The sequence below is a fragment of the Protopterus annectens genome, chromosome 5.part0, assembly GCF_019279795.1.
Source record: "Protopterus annectens isolate FY-2018-M chromosome 5.part0, PAN1.0, whole genome shotgun sequence".
In the NCBI taxonomy this organism is placed as follows: Eukaryota; Metazoa; Chordata; order Ceratodontiformes; family Protopteridae; genus Protopterus; species Protopterus annectens.
Window position 1 is genome coordinate 1,854,878,550 of NC_056735.1, and position 17,848 is coordinate 1,854,896,397.

Below are 17,848 nucleotides of genomic sequence, written 5' to 3' on the forward strand. Positions count from 1 at the left end.
GTGCCTGAACTTCAGAAATCCTCTTGGTGGAAGTAAGGACTACTAAAAATGCAGGCTCAAAAAGAGGCTGAGTCAATTTTTCAAGATCAAAATTAAGGCCCCACAAAGGAGGAATATGCTTTCTTGGAGACCTGATATCAAGTACACCTTTCAAAAATTGCTTAACTTCAATCTAGAAGGGGTGGACTCAAAGGCAAACAAGCAGAAATGTCCAAAATGTAGCTTTTAATGGAAGAGTATGCTAGGCCAGAATTGAGCAGCTCACACACAGGAATACCCACAGAAAGACAGAGCCCAGATCATGCTCACGAAAACAACAACATAAAACAACTATAAAATCAAAGGTTTAATATTGAACTATTATTGAGTTAGTTTTCATCCCATCAAGAGACTGTGATGTGCAATGTCTAGAAAAACCCTCTTGTGAAGTATCCATTTGTGAAGATTTACCCTGGACCTGCTCAAATTGTCTGCAAGTGGATTGTGCTCTGAGGGAAAGTAAACTGCCTGAACAGTCAGTTGATAGTTGATTGCAAATTTCCATACCTAAGGAAATATCTTGCAAAGAATGTAAGATTTCATGCCCTCTTGCTTGCTTATGTACCGCATAACTGTGGTGGTGTTGTATGTGAAAATTCATAAACAACCTGGAACTCAGTGGAAGTGTAAAGCATGAAGAGACAGAATTACAGCTCTCATGTTTTTATGTTAAGATCAGCTTCTTGCTAGGGAAGACCAAACTTCCAGCACCCTGATGTTATTTGAAAGGGCTCTCCAACCTTGATCAGAAGCATTTGTGCACAGGTCCTGAGTGGGAAGAGAAGCCTGAAAAGGCAGGCTGGAATTCATAGAAATTTGCTGAATCCACCAGAGGAACTTGAGTTTAAGGCAAGGCAAGGCAGAGTTGAGAAAATCCAGAGGATGGCAATGTGGAAGCCAAACAGTTTTGAGATACCTCAGACTTCCTCATGTGGAGCCTGGTGAAAGGAACCATAGGAATGACGAATGCCATGAACCCCAGAGCTTGAAAAAAACTTTCTTGCAAGCAGCTCTTGCAGAGGAAGAAGAGACTGAAAAGTAACTGCCAAGGAAAGAACATGGGAGGAGGAAGTAAGGCCATCACTGGCAAGGTCTGAATCCTGCAACCCAGGAAAAAACTTGGTCTTGAGAAAAGGTAAGAACAGAATTTTTGAGATTTAGATTGAACCCTATGCCGCAAATAAGAAGCATAGTGTATTCCAGATCTTGAAGGAGGAGGTACTGAGAGGAGGCTTGAATCAACAGGTCATCTAAATAAGGGAAAATATGAACTCTCTACACTGTATGCAGAAGGCAACCACTGGGACCAACATTTGGTAAAGACACTAGCGGCTGTAGAAGACAAAAAGGCAAAACACAGAACTGATAATTTTAGGAAGAAACAGAGAAAAGTAAACATTTCCTGAAGGCAGGGTGAATAGGAATATGAAAGTAGGCATCCTTTAAAATCGAGAGATACCAGGAAAGCCTGAGAAAGTAACAGGGGAAACAAAAGACAACATCCTGAAAGAGGGGACTTATAGAAATACATTGAGAAAAGAAAGATCCAGGGCCTCCAAGAACCCTCCTTCCCGGGAACCAGAAACATCCTAGAATAAAAGCCCTTGCTTTGTTGAGAGAGCAGAACTGGCTGAATGGTTCCTTAAACCAAAAGGCCTTGATGACTCAAAGAAAAGTGAGAAAGTTGCCAAATGGGAGGTTGGGAATGCCCAGAAAGGGAGGAAGGGGTTTGTAAACTATGAAATAGCCTTTCTGAATGATGGAAAGCACCCATGTGTCTGCAGATGTGTATTGCCAGACTGGAAAAGACAGAGTCAATCTAAGGGAGAAAGGAATCTGGTCAAAGGACAGAAGAGGTTGAAAGTCAAATGGAGGCAGACTTGTCAGTAAAAGAAGGCGTTTGACTATTACATCTCCGAGAACACTTATCAGGAAACACCCTCTTAGAAGACATCTTAGTCCTGGGAGGTTGTCTTTGCTGTCATCACACAAAGGAATATTTAGAGGGGTAATTTCTGTGAAACCTGGGAATAGGAGAAAGGAAGATCTGTTTAAGATCCTGAATGAATTTTCCTTATCCTACAACATTTTGAAAAGCTCAGGTATAGCAGAGCCAAAAAGATTTTGGTTGTCTAAAGGAGAGTCCAGGAACTTAGCCTTAATGTCTTCAGAAAGGGACTGTAGCCATAACCAGGAATACCTTCATAACTGACTAGGGCAACTGCATCACAGAGGAAGCATCAGCAGCACTATAACTGCATTTTACAGTGTTGAGCTCAAAGGGGAAACAACACAGACCTTCACTTCTGAATCAGGCACGTCAGACAGAACACCCCAAGATGACATAGAACAGCCGCTTCTTGTCATACAAGAAGTTAATGGCTCTGAAAACTAAAGTGGCAGATGTATACACATTTTACTATAGCTGTCCATAGCACATCTGTACTTGTCAGAAGGTAAAAGAGTGGAAGAGGACAGTACTTCAGAAGACTTATCAGTATCCAAGGAAATCAGTGCAGGGTCAGAAGGCATTTATAAAGACAATTCTGAGCTTCAGGAACTTTATAAAAACTGTTAGGTTTCTTTTGAGCAGGAAACTGGGAGACAAGATCCTGAGAGGCTGAAGAAAAAGTGCCTAAAAGAGCATCCAAAGCTAAAGGGACTGCTGTGGGCCAGAGTGAATCAATCTACAAAAGGTCATAGTACATTTTCTGGAAATCATAAATCCACAATCACATTTAAAAGGTCCCATCATGCCTACAGTAGTGTCCCCAAAAGACAACTCTTCAATGGGGGGAAAAGGGCATCCTTCTTCTTCAGATCCCAGAGCAAGGGGGAATGAATTTAAGAGAAGTAAGCCGAGGACTCCTCCCCCGAATCTAAGTCCCCATCCTTCTCAAAGGAATCAGAGTCGAGGGTATTTAGAAGGAGTAGAGTAGAGGGACCAAGGAACAATGGAAGGAACAGATAATCCCTGAGGGGGGCTTCAAAGCCAAAAGATCCTGAGTGAAATCCTGACACTATTTGTGTGGATCCTTAGCTTCGGAGCCACATGTCCGGACTTCTGTTTCTTTTTCAAAGGAACATCCCCTAAAAACTTTGGGGGGGGGGGTTCAGACCCTTGCCAGACTTCAGTAATGCAACCAGGGACTACTTCCCTAACAAGAATCTATGGAATTCCCCTAGGCCTCTCCGAAGTGAGCAGCCAGGATTCCTCCTCCTTGTCTACACCAGACATATGCACATTCTCAGTGGATGTGTAGGTATGCAGCCTCATGTCAACCTCCAACTGGGTTGTGACAGACACTGGAACTGGACAGTCCTCGAGTACTTCATCTAACCCGATGGAGATATCCGGATGAGGCTGGACAGCAGAAGATTCAGTACTTTTTTTTCCCCCTAGATTTTTTTTTAGTAGCAGCTGAACGTTGCAGCGGTTGGAAACTGAATCTATGGATCTCTGACCCAGAAGCTTCAATCACTGTTTTTCTACATTGACAGAAAGGGAAAGCAGATGGCTGCATAAGGTCTTTGGTACAAATGCTTGACAAATCACAGAGTATGGATGTTGGCAGCACCTAGACAAAAAGGGCACTTTTCATGTCTATCCTACTGGGGAATCTGCATCTCACCTAACAGGGCACTTACCTTTGGAAGGCTCAATAGCTGTATCAATGAAATGAATGACTTGCAGACAGAATTCAAAAAGTGCAGGGATCAGACTGGTGGCAAAGTAGTCCTAAGGATTAGGCACTTGTGTGTCATTTATACACCCTACACTTTTAACATAGGACATACATCTGACGTACAGCATCTAGGAGTTAAGGCTTTGGTATGCTGGCCAGACATTCACTTACCCTTGTCAGGATATCCCATTTGTAAAGAATACTGCAACAATAATAAGGAAGGACATTGTTTACCTTCTTTAATCTCTGTCTGGACACTGGAACATCAGGACTGGAATCTTTGGTGCCCTCTAGTGACAGCAAGGAACTCCTCACAAGCTCAAGCTGCACCCTACCTTTAACATCCTGCTGCTATGTCCTCTAGATGGAGTATGCCAATACACACAACTAACTTCATACAAAAACACAGCAAGAGACAGAAAAACAGGCCCTTCAGACTATGAAAATTGGGAGGGGGAAGATATGCAGGTTTTTCCATTGCCTGGAGAAAAAAAGTACAGTTTTGTACCTACCATAAATGTAGATGTTCGAAGATCCACATTGCTGCAGTCCTTACACTTGGGTAGTCCGCTGTCCTCGGTCGGCCCGAATATCAAAGTATTAGGCTGACGTCGGTCAAGGCGCTTAAGACTGACATCAGAACGTCAGTGTACAAATGCGCATGACCGACGTCATATCCTCAGTCTTTTCTTGCCCCAGATGTCAGAAGACCCTAAAAAGAAAGGTCAAAACCAAAAGACAGCAAAAAACAACCAACCACCCTTGCACTAATCATATGTACACTATATACAATATCCACAATATTCACAACCCAAACCACACAACCGCCTCTAATTACAGAGGGGAAGGAGGGAGGGTAAATTGGACTGCTGCAATGTGGATCTTCGAACATCTACATTTATGGTAGGTACAAAACTGTACTATGTTCTTCATCTCACATTGCTGCAGTCCTTACACTTGGGTAGAATCCCAAAGCAGAGGTAAGGGAGGATGGCAAAACTATAAAGCATTAGGAGCTGCCAAAATGCCCTGTAAAACTGCAGTGGCAAAACCAGCCCTAGATTTAGAGTAAAGTGGAAGGTGGTAATGCTTAGAGAAAGTATGCACTGAACTCCAAGTAGCTGCCTCCAAAATATCTTTAGTTGCCACCCCTTAAAAAGCTGTAGAAGTGGCAGTAGCCCTAGTGGAATGAGGCCTAATCCCAGCTGGAATCACCTTACCATGATGGGAATAACAGAAAGCAATACAAAACCCAATCCACTTAGAAATAGTTTGTTTTGACACAGGCTTGCCCTGAGAACCCAAAGCAAATGAAACAAATAACTGCTGAGACTGCCTGAACCCTTTAGTTCTGCTCAAATAATATCGCAACTGCCTGTGTAAATCCAAAGTGTGCAAAATCTTTTCCCCTTTATTTTGGGGGTTTGCATAAAAAGTAGGCAAATGGATAGTTTGGTTTAAAGCCACACTAGAAACCACTTTAGGCATAAAGGAAGGATTAGTACGCAAAGATACCCTGTCCTTATGGAAAATTAAGAAAGGCTCAACCGCCATAAGGGCCTGTAATTCAGAAACCCTTCTCGCAGAGGTAATGGCCAACAAAAAAGCAGTCTTCCATGACAAATATTTCAACTCGGCAGTAGCTGCAGGTTCAAAAGGTTGTAGAGTGAGTTTCTCCAACACAAAATTGAGATCCCAAGCAGGAGTAGGAGCTCTACGTGGGGGTCTTATATTCTTTGCCCCTCTAAGGAATTGCTTAAACAAAGGATGAGAAAACAATGGTGGGTCACAGTCATAGTGAGCAGAAATTGCTGCAGCATGAACCTTAATAGAAGAGAAGGACAACCCCTTGTCCAGTAACTCAGTAAGATATTGAAGAGCCACACTTAAATTAGGCTTAGAAACATCAAATTCCTTTGCTGTACTCCAAAATAAAAATCTCTTCCATTTATCTGCGTACACTTTCCTTGTACTAGGCCTTCTGGCCTCCAAAATAACATTCAAAACTTGTTGTGGAAGCTGAGACCCTCCAGGGTTTAAAACAGAATATGCCAGGCTGTTAGATGTAGAGAGTGAAGTTTGACATTGAGTAAATGACTGTTCTCCTGAGACAGCAGGTGTGGAATTGAAGGCAAAGGCCATGGAGGCTCCCTGCCAGACTTCTCAGTAATGGGTACCAGTGCTGTCGAGGCCAATCTGGAGCTATTAAAATCATCTTTGGCTTGTCCTGTCTGACCTTCAGGAGTACCTTTGGGAGGAGAGGCAGAGGTGGAAAGGCATACACATGAAGATTGCTCCACTTGAATGAAAGAGCATCCACTTTCCAAGCTGTGGGATGAAACCTTTTGTGCAAAACTTTGGCAGCTGGTAGTTTAGTGGAGAAGCAAACAGATCTATGTCTGGAGTTCCCCATAACACTGTCAATTTCTGAAATACATGAGGATCCAATTTCCACTCATGGGGATCCATAATTTGTCTGCTCAACACATCTGCTAAGGAGTTCTGTGCTCGGCAGAAACCTTGCCTGAAGATTCAGCTGTAAACTGAGAGCAGTCTCCCACAAAATCATTGCTTGTCTGCATAGAGGATAAGAATCGTTCCCCTTGCTTGTTGATGTACCACATGACAGTTGTGTTGTCTGTTAGAACCAACACCTGCCCTGGAAGAAGTAAATCCTTGAAAGCTATTAATGCAAATTGGACTGCTAACATCTCCTTCAAGTTGATATGTAGATGTTGAAGTCTGGCAGGCCACGTGTCTTGTATCCACTTTCCATTTAGATGAGCTCCCCAAGCTTTGTCTGAGGCATCTGTCGTTAGAATCTGACTCGCCTCTGGTCGGGTCACAGAGAGTCCCTTGTTTAGGTGACATTCCTTAGCCCACCACAAAACTCCTTTTGAATGCAAGGTATTATTTGAATGACAGTGTCCATATCTTGGCAGTGCTGTGTCCATACATTTTGAGATACCATTGTAGCTTCCTCATATGCAGTTTGGCATTGGGAAGCACCAGAATACAAGATGCCATGAACCCCAAGGCTTGAAGGACTGTCCTTGCAGTCAGCCTGGACTGATGAGACAACTGATGGAAGTAAAGAGAAAGATTCTTTTGTTTGTCCGGGGTCTAAAAGGCCATCTGGGACGCTGTATTCAGTCTCACACCCAGAAAGCACATGTCCTGAGAGGGTACTAGACTGGACTTTATTTCGTTCACAGAATACCCCAGGCATCTTAGCACTGCTATCACATACTGTAAATGATGAAGAAGTTCGTCCTTTTCTTGGGCCAGAATCAGGCAATCGTCCAAATAAGGATAGATCTGTATTCCTCTTAGCCTGAAGAAAGCTATCACTGGAGCCAGAACTTTCGTGAACACTCTGGGCGCAGTAGATAAGCCAAAGGGCAATGCAGAGAACTGATAATGAGAAGTCCCAGCCCGAAAACGCAGATACTTCCTGCAACTGAGCCTGATAGGAACATGAAGGTAAGCCTCCTTGAGATCCAGAGTCACCACCCAGTGATCTTTGCCCAGCAGAGGCAAAAGCTGTTGTAACGTCAACATTTTGAACTTGGGAATGTCCAGATATGTGTTGAGGATAGATAAATCCAAAATTGGTCTCCACGTGTTCCCCTTCTTTGGTACTAGGAACAGGCGAGAATAAAATCCTAGGCCCACTTCTGGTAGAGGGACCGGTTGTATGGCCCCTATTTGAAGTAGCAGAGAAATTTGTTTGTGAGCCTCTAGTCTTTGCTGAGGAGGAACGTCTGGCATGCCTTTGAAAGGAGGCAAGGTATGGAAATAAAACTTGTAACCTTGGTGTATGATATCCAATACCCATCTGTCTTGAGTAATCAAACTCCAATTTTCCTTGAAGAGTGCCAACCTTCCTCCCAAAGGTGCTGCCAGGCGAGAAGGATCTGGCAGCTGAAAAGGTAGGTCATTGGGCCTGTTTACGAAAGGACTGGCCCCTGCCCACACCGAAGACTGTGCAGGTGAACTCCCGTTCTAGGTCTGAAGGAACTCTGAATCCTGCCCCTACCACGGCTAGATCTACCCCTAGACTGAGAATCATAAGAAGGATACGTCCACCCCTTAGCAGGCCAATTCCTACTAAACTCGGAGGCTGAACTTGCAAAAATCTTTAACAGCCTGCATAGACTTAGCCTTGTCCTCCATTTTCTTCAAGACTGACTCCACAGGTGAACCAAACAACACATCAGACTGTAAAGGAGCATCCAAAATCCTTGTCTTAACATGGTCAGATAAATTCTGATCCCTCAGCCAGGCGTGCCTGCGAAGAACTGAACCAGTGGCAGCCACCCTAGACGAGGCCTGTACAGCATCAAAACCACATTGTAAAGAATGCTTACCCACCTGTTCCGAGACATGCACCAAATCTTGTAATTCTTTACACTCAATGCCTTCCGCCAGAGCATCTACCTTAGACTTCAATTGAGAAAGAAGATAGTTTTGATATTTCAACATGTGAAACTGGCAATTCAAAGCCCTCATAGCTAAGGTGGAAGAAGTATAGACTTTCTTTCCCCATCTATCCAAAGCTCTGGCCTCTTTATCTGGAGGAACCGGATTTTTACAACAGAGGCCTTGACACCCTTAGGTCCCTGACTAACAGTTTCTGGGTCCGCCCTAGGACTCTTATAAAGATATTTATGAGCCTCAGGCACCCTGTAATACCTATCCGGTTTAACAGGAGCAGGAGGCAAAGAATCAGGATTAAGTGAAGCCTCCGCAAACACATCCTCCACAACATCCAGAACAGGTGGTATAGCCAAAGGCCTATGCTGGGGTAAAAGCAAAAATTCCCTAAGCCTTTTCCTGGAATCAGAGAAGTCCTGACCTTCCCACTTAAAATGTTCCCTCATGGAATGAAGAGTCTCTGAAAAAGAAAAATCCTCTGGAGGAGAAGCAGAAGGAGTCGAATCAACTGCATCAGAATCAGAATAAGGAGAGTACTCCTGCAAGTCTTCAGCCGAAGACTCTGAAACATCCGAAGCCTGCTCAAAACTCCCCAACTCTGGTTCCACCCTAGGCCTCTTATCAGGAAGGGGCAAAGAACCTCTAATCAAAGTAATTAAATCTTCTGCCATTTTAAGCATGTGCTTCTTGGGCACAGATCCTGTAGAACTAGGAGTGACACCAACAGAAGCTAAACCTGACCTGCCTCTGGGAGAAGCCTTGGAAACAGAAGGAGAGGGCCTAACCACCCTAGGAAGGGAGGGGAGTACAGTAACCTGAGAAGCCCCTTCAGCCTGACCTGCCTCCTGAGAGGCCACATCCTGCAATATCAAAGTCTCCCCCTGGGACTCCAGAGAAGCCTCCGGCGGAACCACCGGTTCCACTGACGCCTCTAAAGAACCGGCGTCCGCACGGACGACTCTTCTTGCCTGGGTTTAGCTGCTTTGTCTTTGCGCTTCTTCGAAGAAGCGGGCGCCGGAGCATCCGACGGCATATTATAATTGCACCGCTCAAAACCAACCTGGCACAATCTAACCTTCGCTTAGTGCGCTTATTGAACCTAGCACAAAAGCGACACCCAACAACGTCGTGCTCAGGCCCCAAACAAGGAATACACAAAGTATGATAATCTCTATGCGGTATCTGCTTCCCACAAGAAATACAGTTATTCACTTTTTCTGACATCCGGTAAACCACTGAGGCAAGAAAAAACTAAAATATTCCCCAACGGGGTACTTAGCCAACTTTGACTCAGTCTGAAACTCCGAATTCGAAAAATTTCAGAACGCCGAACGGCACTTGCAACGCTGCTTCTGCATCGGACCATGCGGCAAAAAAGACGACGTCGGTCATGCGCATTTGTACACTGACATTCTGATGTCAGTCTTAAGCGCCTTGACCGACGTCAGCCTAATACTTTGATATTCGGGCCGACCGAGGACAGCGGACTACCCAAGTGTAAGGACTGCAGCAATGTGAGATGAAGAACATCACAGAAATTCAAAGTTCAGGTAAGTGCATAACAAACATTTCTCAGGTCCTGTAGACACTGGAACATCAGAAAGAGTCCCCAGTTAACCTGGGTGGCCTAAACAAACAAACCTTTAAGAATGGTTGCTCCAAATGATGCTCTAGTCCTAGACATGGAGTCAAGGCTGTAATGCTTAGCAAAGCTATGCAGGAAAAAACAAGTAACAGCTGCTGCTATCTGACTGGACGGTTACATAGAAATGCCGTGGAAGTGGAGCCTTAACCAAATGAGCCTTTGTTAGAATAGCCAATTGTCAGCCTGCTGAGGTGTAGCAGAAAGAAATGCATTCTGAAATCCATTTAGCCAATATAATCTTTGCAATCTTTTGACCAAGCCTATCTGGCAAAAAGCTGAAAAAAGATTTTTTCGTCTTTCCTGGTAGCCTTTCTGTGAGTCAGAATTTTAATCGCCTGTGTACATCCAAGTAATATAACAAATACTCTCCTTTGTCAGCATAGTAGGGGAAACAATACTGGATGATGAATGCACCGATTCATATTATTCTGAGTGGCTACTCAAGGCATGAAAGACAGGTTTATCTCAAGGGCTAGATGATCTGGTTGGAAAACAATGTAGGGACATTTAGAGGACAGTTCATGAAGTTTCAGTACTCTAAAGGCCAATGAAATGGCCACTAACAGGCAAGTTTTCTATGATAAGAACTTAAAAGACTGTTAGAATTTACTAGTTCAAAGGGGGGATCTCATAAAACTTTCCAGCACAAAGTTGAGATCCCAGACTGGGGCTGGTTTTAATATTGGAGGTCAGGAGTTGAAGATACCTTTAGGAAAGGCTTTACAGGATCTGTATGGGGCCAAGGAATACTTGGTCTAATGGTTCTGAGAATGGTAAAACATTTGTCTCTAGTACCCACATGGAAAATCTTTTCCATTTTCCCTTACAGAGTTTCCTGGTGGGGTCTATATTAGTATCTCGAACGAGCAAAATGACGAATCTGAGAATATCGACACATTTGTTGATCGCACTATTAACTCAACTGTTAAATGACTGAAAGTCAAATTGTCGAACAACATTATTTGGCCAACACCAGTTCCCACTATTGCAATCAATATAGACATAAAAAAAACGTAAAATATAAATTCATGCCTCTATATTATATCCTAAATACAACAAATAGCATTTGACACCGAAATACCGTTCAACAAACTTGCTCTTGTGGGGGGCTGCACCTACCCCAGCTAATTATATATAAGAACTCCGAGATTGTACTACAGTGAGGAAAGGGCAAATTTTCCGATCCACACTGTACCGCGATGACATTATATTGAAACATTCTGTATTTATTCACTTCATTTTAAGTAATGTAAAAATAGACACCTTATGATATCTACAAGACAAACGTCATGGCGCTAGATGTTTACTAACGTGACTTGGCCAACTATAACAATTCAAGAGTCCATCTTTCGCTCTTCAGTGGTTTTGCTGATTACTGCTTTCGAACTATATCTGTCGATCAACACTGACTTGACATTTTGCTTGTTCGAGATACTAATACAGACCCTCCTGGTGGATGGCTTCTAATACGCTGAAATGAGTTTAATTACATCTAGAAGTAATTGAGGGTTCCAGTCCATTACTAGAATTGAAGAATCCAAGCAGTCAGACGAAGGGATCAAATGTCTGGATGAGGCTGCCAGGATGAGTGACTTATCAGAGCCAGGCTCTGCAAAAGAAGGAGGGACTTTTTCTTTAGATGATGCCACTGAAAGTTGAACCAAGTCTTATAGAGCCAGATGGGTGCTATAAGAACATGGTGAGCCTTGTAAACCTTGGCTTTCTGCAACAGTCTTGGTAACAACAGAAGAGGAGGAAAGACACAGAGGAGAACTAGGCCAACTGTAGGACAATGTATCTCTGTGTGATTGTCCTCATGAGGAACTCCGCTGAAGAAGTGGGGGCATTTGGGGTTGAGCAGTGAAGCAAAAAGATCCCAGTAAGGTCTCTTCACTTCCTGAATATGCTGCATGCTACTCCACTGTTGAGAAACCATTCATGGGGAGGCAAGACCTGTCTGCTCAGTTTGTCTACAATCACACTGAAAACACCTGGTATGTGTGCTGATATTAGAAATTGCTGTGATTCTCTGCATAATGGGTAGGACTTGGTTCCTCCTTGCTACTTTATGTAACACACTGTTGCCATGTCCGATTCTATGAAACCGCACCATGACAGAGCACTTCACGGTATGCCTACAATGCTAGTAGAACTGCACTCATTTGGAGTACATTTATATGTAGAGAGAGCTTTTCTGTAGCTCACGAACCTTGTACTACCTTGTCTTGCTCCCCACCAGAGGACTGACGCATCTATGGTTAGTTGCCAATGGGAGTGGTTTGGTGAAGGGTATTTCTACAGCAGATATCAGGTATCTGTCCTCCACCAGTTTACATTTGGTATGGAAATCCAAGATGAGTTGATTCTGTGATGCACTGGTTGACAGGACTGATCTCACTGCACTCAAAGTGTCCCTTTTAAGATTCTCATGCTGAGTCTGGCAGGAGGAAGCATCTGTATCAAAGGCCATTTTCAGTGTACCTTGAGGACTAAAGACGATGACAGCTGGTTCTGTAGGAGCAAAAACAAGACCTCAGAAAATATTGAAGAAATTCTGTCCTTTGGTGAGATAACTAACTGATTCCATGCATCTAGCCAGCAACTTATGAAGGCTCAAATCTTGTGAGAGTTCCATTTGAGATCTGATCACATTTACCATGATCCCCAAAGACAAGCAGGTTTGAAGAAAGCACGGTCTTGCCAGTACAAGATGATCCCCAAGCAGGGCTGCCAGGAAGCAACTGTGTAAGTATGGGAAGATCTGCACACCACTAGAAGTTGAATGTGAATCGTGACATGGGTCATGCATTTGGTGAACACCCAGGGGGCTGTGATAAGACTAAATGAAAGTACCCGGAACTGATAATGACTGGTCCTAGCCTGGAAGTGGAGGTAACTTCTTGATGTCTTGTCTATCTTTATATGTAGATATGCATCTTGAAGATCCAAAGGGCACATCTAGTCCCCTGCCAGAAGACACAAAGTATGGCAGACTGTACTGTGACCCTCTGGAAGGAATAATACTTTATAAAGCAATTGAGCTGACTGAGATAGAGTATGACAATGATCATTCTGACACCGGGAATGGTACAGTAATGATCAGTGCTGCCACCCACAATGTCGAAGCCACAGCGACAGACACATGGGGCCTAGTGACACTCAATGTCACAGTAACAGGTGTTGGTTTCACCAGCACCAAAGTAGTCACTGCAGGAGAGTCCAGGTCTATCTGCACAGAGGTGCATAATGTAACAGTTGATAGTAGTTGCATTGCTGTCGGCACTGAGATCTGGCCTGGAGGAAGAATGGATAAGCTGGGTAGTCGGGTGGGACTTCTCTGCCCAAGGTAGGAACTGTTGGGGCCGAGATGGTGCAGTAATAAGGCTGGACCTTGATGAAGGCGGATATCATCTAATCCTAGTCAAGCTGTGTAGAGAGCCTGAAGGACCTGTAAGCGCATACAGAAGATGCTGGGGGGTGGGGGGAGGGGGGTCTTGACTGCATCAGTTTGGAAAGTCCCCTCACTGAAGAAAACCTGCCTCTGTCATCTTGGCTCTGAATTCTCTGAGGTGCTGAAGGACAGAAAGTGGAAGTCTCTCTTCTATGATGTGGAAATGAGGTTCACCTTTCTCTTCTCCTCCCCCTTTTCTTTTCTTAAAGATTCCTGTATCACTGGAATTGTGTACATTATCTCTCTCTCTCTCTCTCTCTATATATATATATATATATATATATATATATATATATATATATATATATATATATAGGTTCATAGGTTCATGGTTCATAGGTTCATACTAGGCTATCTGCCCTAGGGCATTTATAAGCCTAGCCAGAGAGTGTTTGGCTTTCGCCACCCATTTTAAATTAATTTTGCTATGCCCTTTTTCGAGGTTAGTATACTGTGCCTCTGTCTAACAGTGACACAGAAGTGATACCCGGGGTAAACCTACAATCTCCCATCCACTCATCAAGATTCCTCTTGAAGAGAGTCAATGAGGGACTCTGCCTAACCTGGACTGGGATTTTATTCCAGAGTGAAGGGAGCCTCTGGGTTATGAATCTGTCCCTCCAGCATGTCCTATTTATTTCAGTGCTGAGGTTCAAGTCCTCTTGAGCGCGTAGCTTGATGGGATTTGGATTTTCTGAGGTGCAGCGTGTCCATTAATTCCGGGTTGGACATGGCTTTATACGTCAGGCACAGATCGCCTCTGAGCAGGCGTATGCCACTGAGTAGAGCTGGAGTTTCTTTAACCGGGCAGCATATGGCATCTGTTTGAGCCCTTTGATCCTCTTGGTGAGGTACTTTTGGGGTCTTTCCAGTTGCTGCAGGTGTCTGATAATGTACATCCCAAAAGGGGCATTGTACTCAATTATGGGCCTGATGAGGGATGAGTAAATAGGCTCGATGACATCCCCTGATCTAGATGTGAATTCCTTCATGATTAGGTGGGCTATATAAAATGTTTTTCTAACCACTTTGGCCACATGGTTGTCAAATGAGAGACTGCTATCAACTTGGGTCCCCAGGTCCCTAATTACTTCTTCTGTACTTAATGGATTACCACCTATGTGGTAATTTGTGGTACATATAAATACTGAAAAGCTCACTTCTAAGGCTTGATCTGCAAGGATATGCCACTGTGTAAATGCTGTCAATGTGATCTGACGGATGCAGCAGCAGGCAACTTTAGGTAGGGAGGTGCCGAGTTTGTGAAAAGTTCATTGTTGTCACTAGAGGGCACCAAAAAGCACCAGTCCTGATGTTTCAGTGTCCAGGCAGTACCTGAGAAATCAAAAGCATATCAGTAAAGTGTTTTCTGTAAGGCAACACGGACACCAAACAGGGTATTCTATAGGTTCATTAATATTTCTGTCCCTGCACATTGCTATGTGTGAAGCATAAACTCCCTAATCAGAATATGAAGAACCAGAAGTCCAGCAATGTATCAGTGAAAGGCTGCCAAAATTTATGAACTTCTCTTAGTCAAGTAATATGCAGCCAGTCACTAACGTCTACTTCACTATACTCTGCGTTTCAGCAAACTTGGTTGAGGCCAATGTGATCCTTCATGACATAATCTAAATAAAAATACAAGCTCATGCCACACCATTCTGCCACAGAAACGTAAGCACCACAAACAACTGAATGCTTCCATGATTTTGTATTTTAAAAGCTGTAGAAAGCAAAATAAGCAGTCACACAAACTAAAGCAAAATATGAAATCACCCTATGCTCATCTTTTATAATAATAATAATAATAATACTAATAATAATAATAATAATAATGTACTTATAGAATTGAAAAAAAGAAAAGGAAAGTGATCCACATACCTTTTTTTCTTTTGCTTCCGTGCTGTTGAACTTTGTGTAGTCTTCTGCTGCTGTTACAAGTGTATCAGACACTTTCCTTTTCTGTAATAGTAGAGTTTTGAAGTAGCTCCATAAGAAACTAAAGTTCCAGTACATTTTTACAGTCTTCCATTAATACATCTAAAATTCTTACCTGCATTAGATCTGTTCAATCTTAAAAAAGACAATGAATATGAGCATATTATTTATGCCACTGGTTTTGTCAGTCTACTAATGCAACATTTACAACAGTCTGATACTTGATGTTACTCCAGAAAAAGCCCAGCTTTGGAGACTAACAAAGTGACATATCGGAAAGTCAGAATTCAGGTTTCAATTGGTTAGGAGACAAGGTGTGAATTTCATTTCAGACCACTATCTCGGGTAACCCTATGGCCAGCATTACCATTTGATGCTGAACCAATGCATCAGCATAAAGATAAATTATGAAAGAACAGCAGTCCCCAGTGAAAATTATGGTTGAACACAATGCTCCAGCTCAAAAGGTGCTACTAATGGAGCGTAGAGAAGGATCATGAAAAGAGAGGAGTGGAACAGTTGTTAGCATTACTAACTCATATTACTTGCTTCTCCGGTTCCAGTCTGGCTGGGTCAACTTTCGTGCAAAGTCTGCATGTCTTCCCATTGCCTGCTCAGATTTGCCCAGCATGCTCTGGTTTCCTCTTACACCCCAAGGAAATGAGGAAAGTGAAATGACAATTTTGTGAACTGCCTGCAAGTGTGTGTGTGTGTGTGTGTGTGTGTGTGTGTGTGTGTGTGTGTGTGTGTGTGCAGGCGGGTGGCTGGGTACAGATGTGAGCAGCCTGCAAAGGGTCTCTGACTTCTCTGGGGCTGTTTCTCTGCCTTTTGTCCAAGAGTACCAAGAGAGTACCGGGACAGGTTTCATCTCTTCAGTGAACAAGAATTCATCTCTTCAGTGAACAAGAATTGGTTCCAAAGCCACAGTGGTGCAGCAGTTAGCGTTGTCACCTCACAGCAAGAGGTTCTCCCATTCGATTCTCAGCTGGATCACCTTCTGTGTGGAGTCTGCATGTCCTCCCCGCAGTCGAGTGACATTAAAGACATGCAGGTGGGTGCGAGCGTGAATGGGTGTGCCTTCGTTGACGGTTGGACGTCGGGCTGGCAACTCGGCACTGTAAAAATCCACTGCCTATCATGAGCGGACCAGAGTTCTGCTGTGGCGACCCCTAACCACGAAAAGCTGAAAGTCTTTTTTAGTGAACAAGAAATGGTCTGATTTGCTGTTCCAGGAAGTGAACTGCAACAGAAAGTATCTTCTAACTTTAAATAGGAGATGCCAGTTGATACTTCAGAGGGATAAGTTAGCAATGACCACAGCCCTTCAGACAACAGACATGACTGTAACAGGTCAAGAGCATTAAATTAAAACAGGATATGTCACAGCTCCTTTCTCTGCACATCTCCAAAATTTTAAATGTAGCAGCTTTTGGAAAATTTGTCCCTCACTGAAATTTTCATAACTACTACTATCATAACTTTAAAAGAGGCTTGCCAGGCAATAAGCCTCATGTGTAACTGATGTCCACAGCACTTTAGCCATCAGAGTTTGCCACAACTGGAAGCAGATATCAGCATTTAAAGTGAAACAGGACAAGATATGGAATACTGAAAACAGCGCTTGACATCTGGGAACAAAGTCAAGCAGTTTGCTCTTCCTGTCCTACCTTACAGTTTTGGAGTGACTGACTGGTCCCAAAAAGGTGCTGGATAAGAAAACAAGAAAATGCTTCATGCTCAGAAGATGATTTATAAAAATCAGTGCATACCAAGACTATATATTTCCCATTCTGAAGGAGGTATGGGCCTCCTGGAAATTGATTACATGTACAGATCTGCAATTGTGGAACTGCACACATATCTGCTGACCTCACATGACCCAAATGTAGTGAAGGCTTTGAAACATGAGGAGCATAAGTCTAAGATAACTTCCCTGCTTAGTTTAGCAGAAGCATATTGGCATCAAGTGGGAATGGAAATCAAACCTTAAGTAGACAAAACTCAAGCAGCAACTGAATGTGCCAAAAAAACAAAAGAACGAGTATAAGGTGAAGGATCAAATGAGAAGGCAGGGAATGTGCAAAATGCATAAATATAGTTGCAAGTGTAGAAAACTCTTGGAACAACCCCACGTTGAGCAGAACTGAATGCATGAATGGTTCAGGAGAAGTGAATTTAAACCAAAAGAAGAAAGGTTAATATTGGTGGCCTAAGATAGTGGACTACATGCATGATGGTTTACAAAGTCCATTGAACATGTAGGAGAAACAGACAAATGTAGGCTTTGTAAAACAGAATTGGAAACAGTCGCACATCTTGTTGCTGGTTGTGATATACTAATGACAGAGGGACTGTACACTGAAAGGTATAATAATGTGGCAAGACTCTTGCATTGGCGATTGTGCAAACATCATAATATTGAAGTAGCTGAAAAACGCTGGAAACATGAGTCACAAAGTCTTATAGAAAATATGAAGTTTATATCATATGGGATCACCCATTACCAACAGTTCAAAAAATAGATGGCAGAAAGTCCATAAGAAGTGACTACAGTGTCTTACGTACAGACACACAAAGTCATAAAATACCAGGATTTGCAGACAGAAACAAGGGCAATGTGGAAGAAAGATACTTAGACAGTTCCAATAG

General features: G+C 43.2%; 1 protein-coding gene across 2 annotated transcripts in view; it reads right to left on the minus strand.

Annotated features, from left to right (window-relative positions):
- RNASEH2B (ribonuclease H2 subunit B) overlaps positions 1-17,848 on the minus strand; it is a 593,154-nt gene that overhangs the window by 17,278 nt on the left and 558,028 nt on the right. The window contains exon 10 of one of the 2 annotated variants that reach the window (XM_044071684.1): positions 15,143-15,223. The exons of the other annotated variant lie outside the window; for it this stretch is intronic. Coding sequence (XP_043927619.1) covers positions 15,143-15,223 — 81 coding nt within the window. The remainder of the gene's footprint in view (positions 1-15,142; positions 15,224-17,848) is intronic. 2 annotated transcript variants of the gene reach the window in all.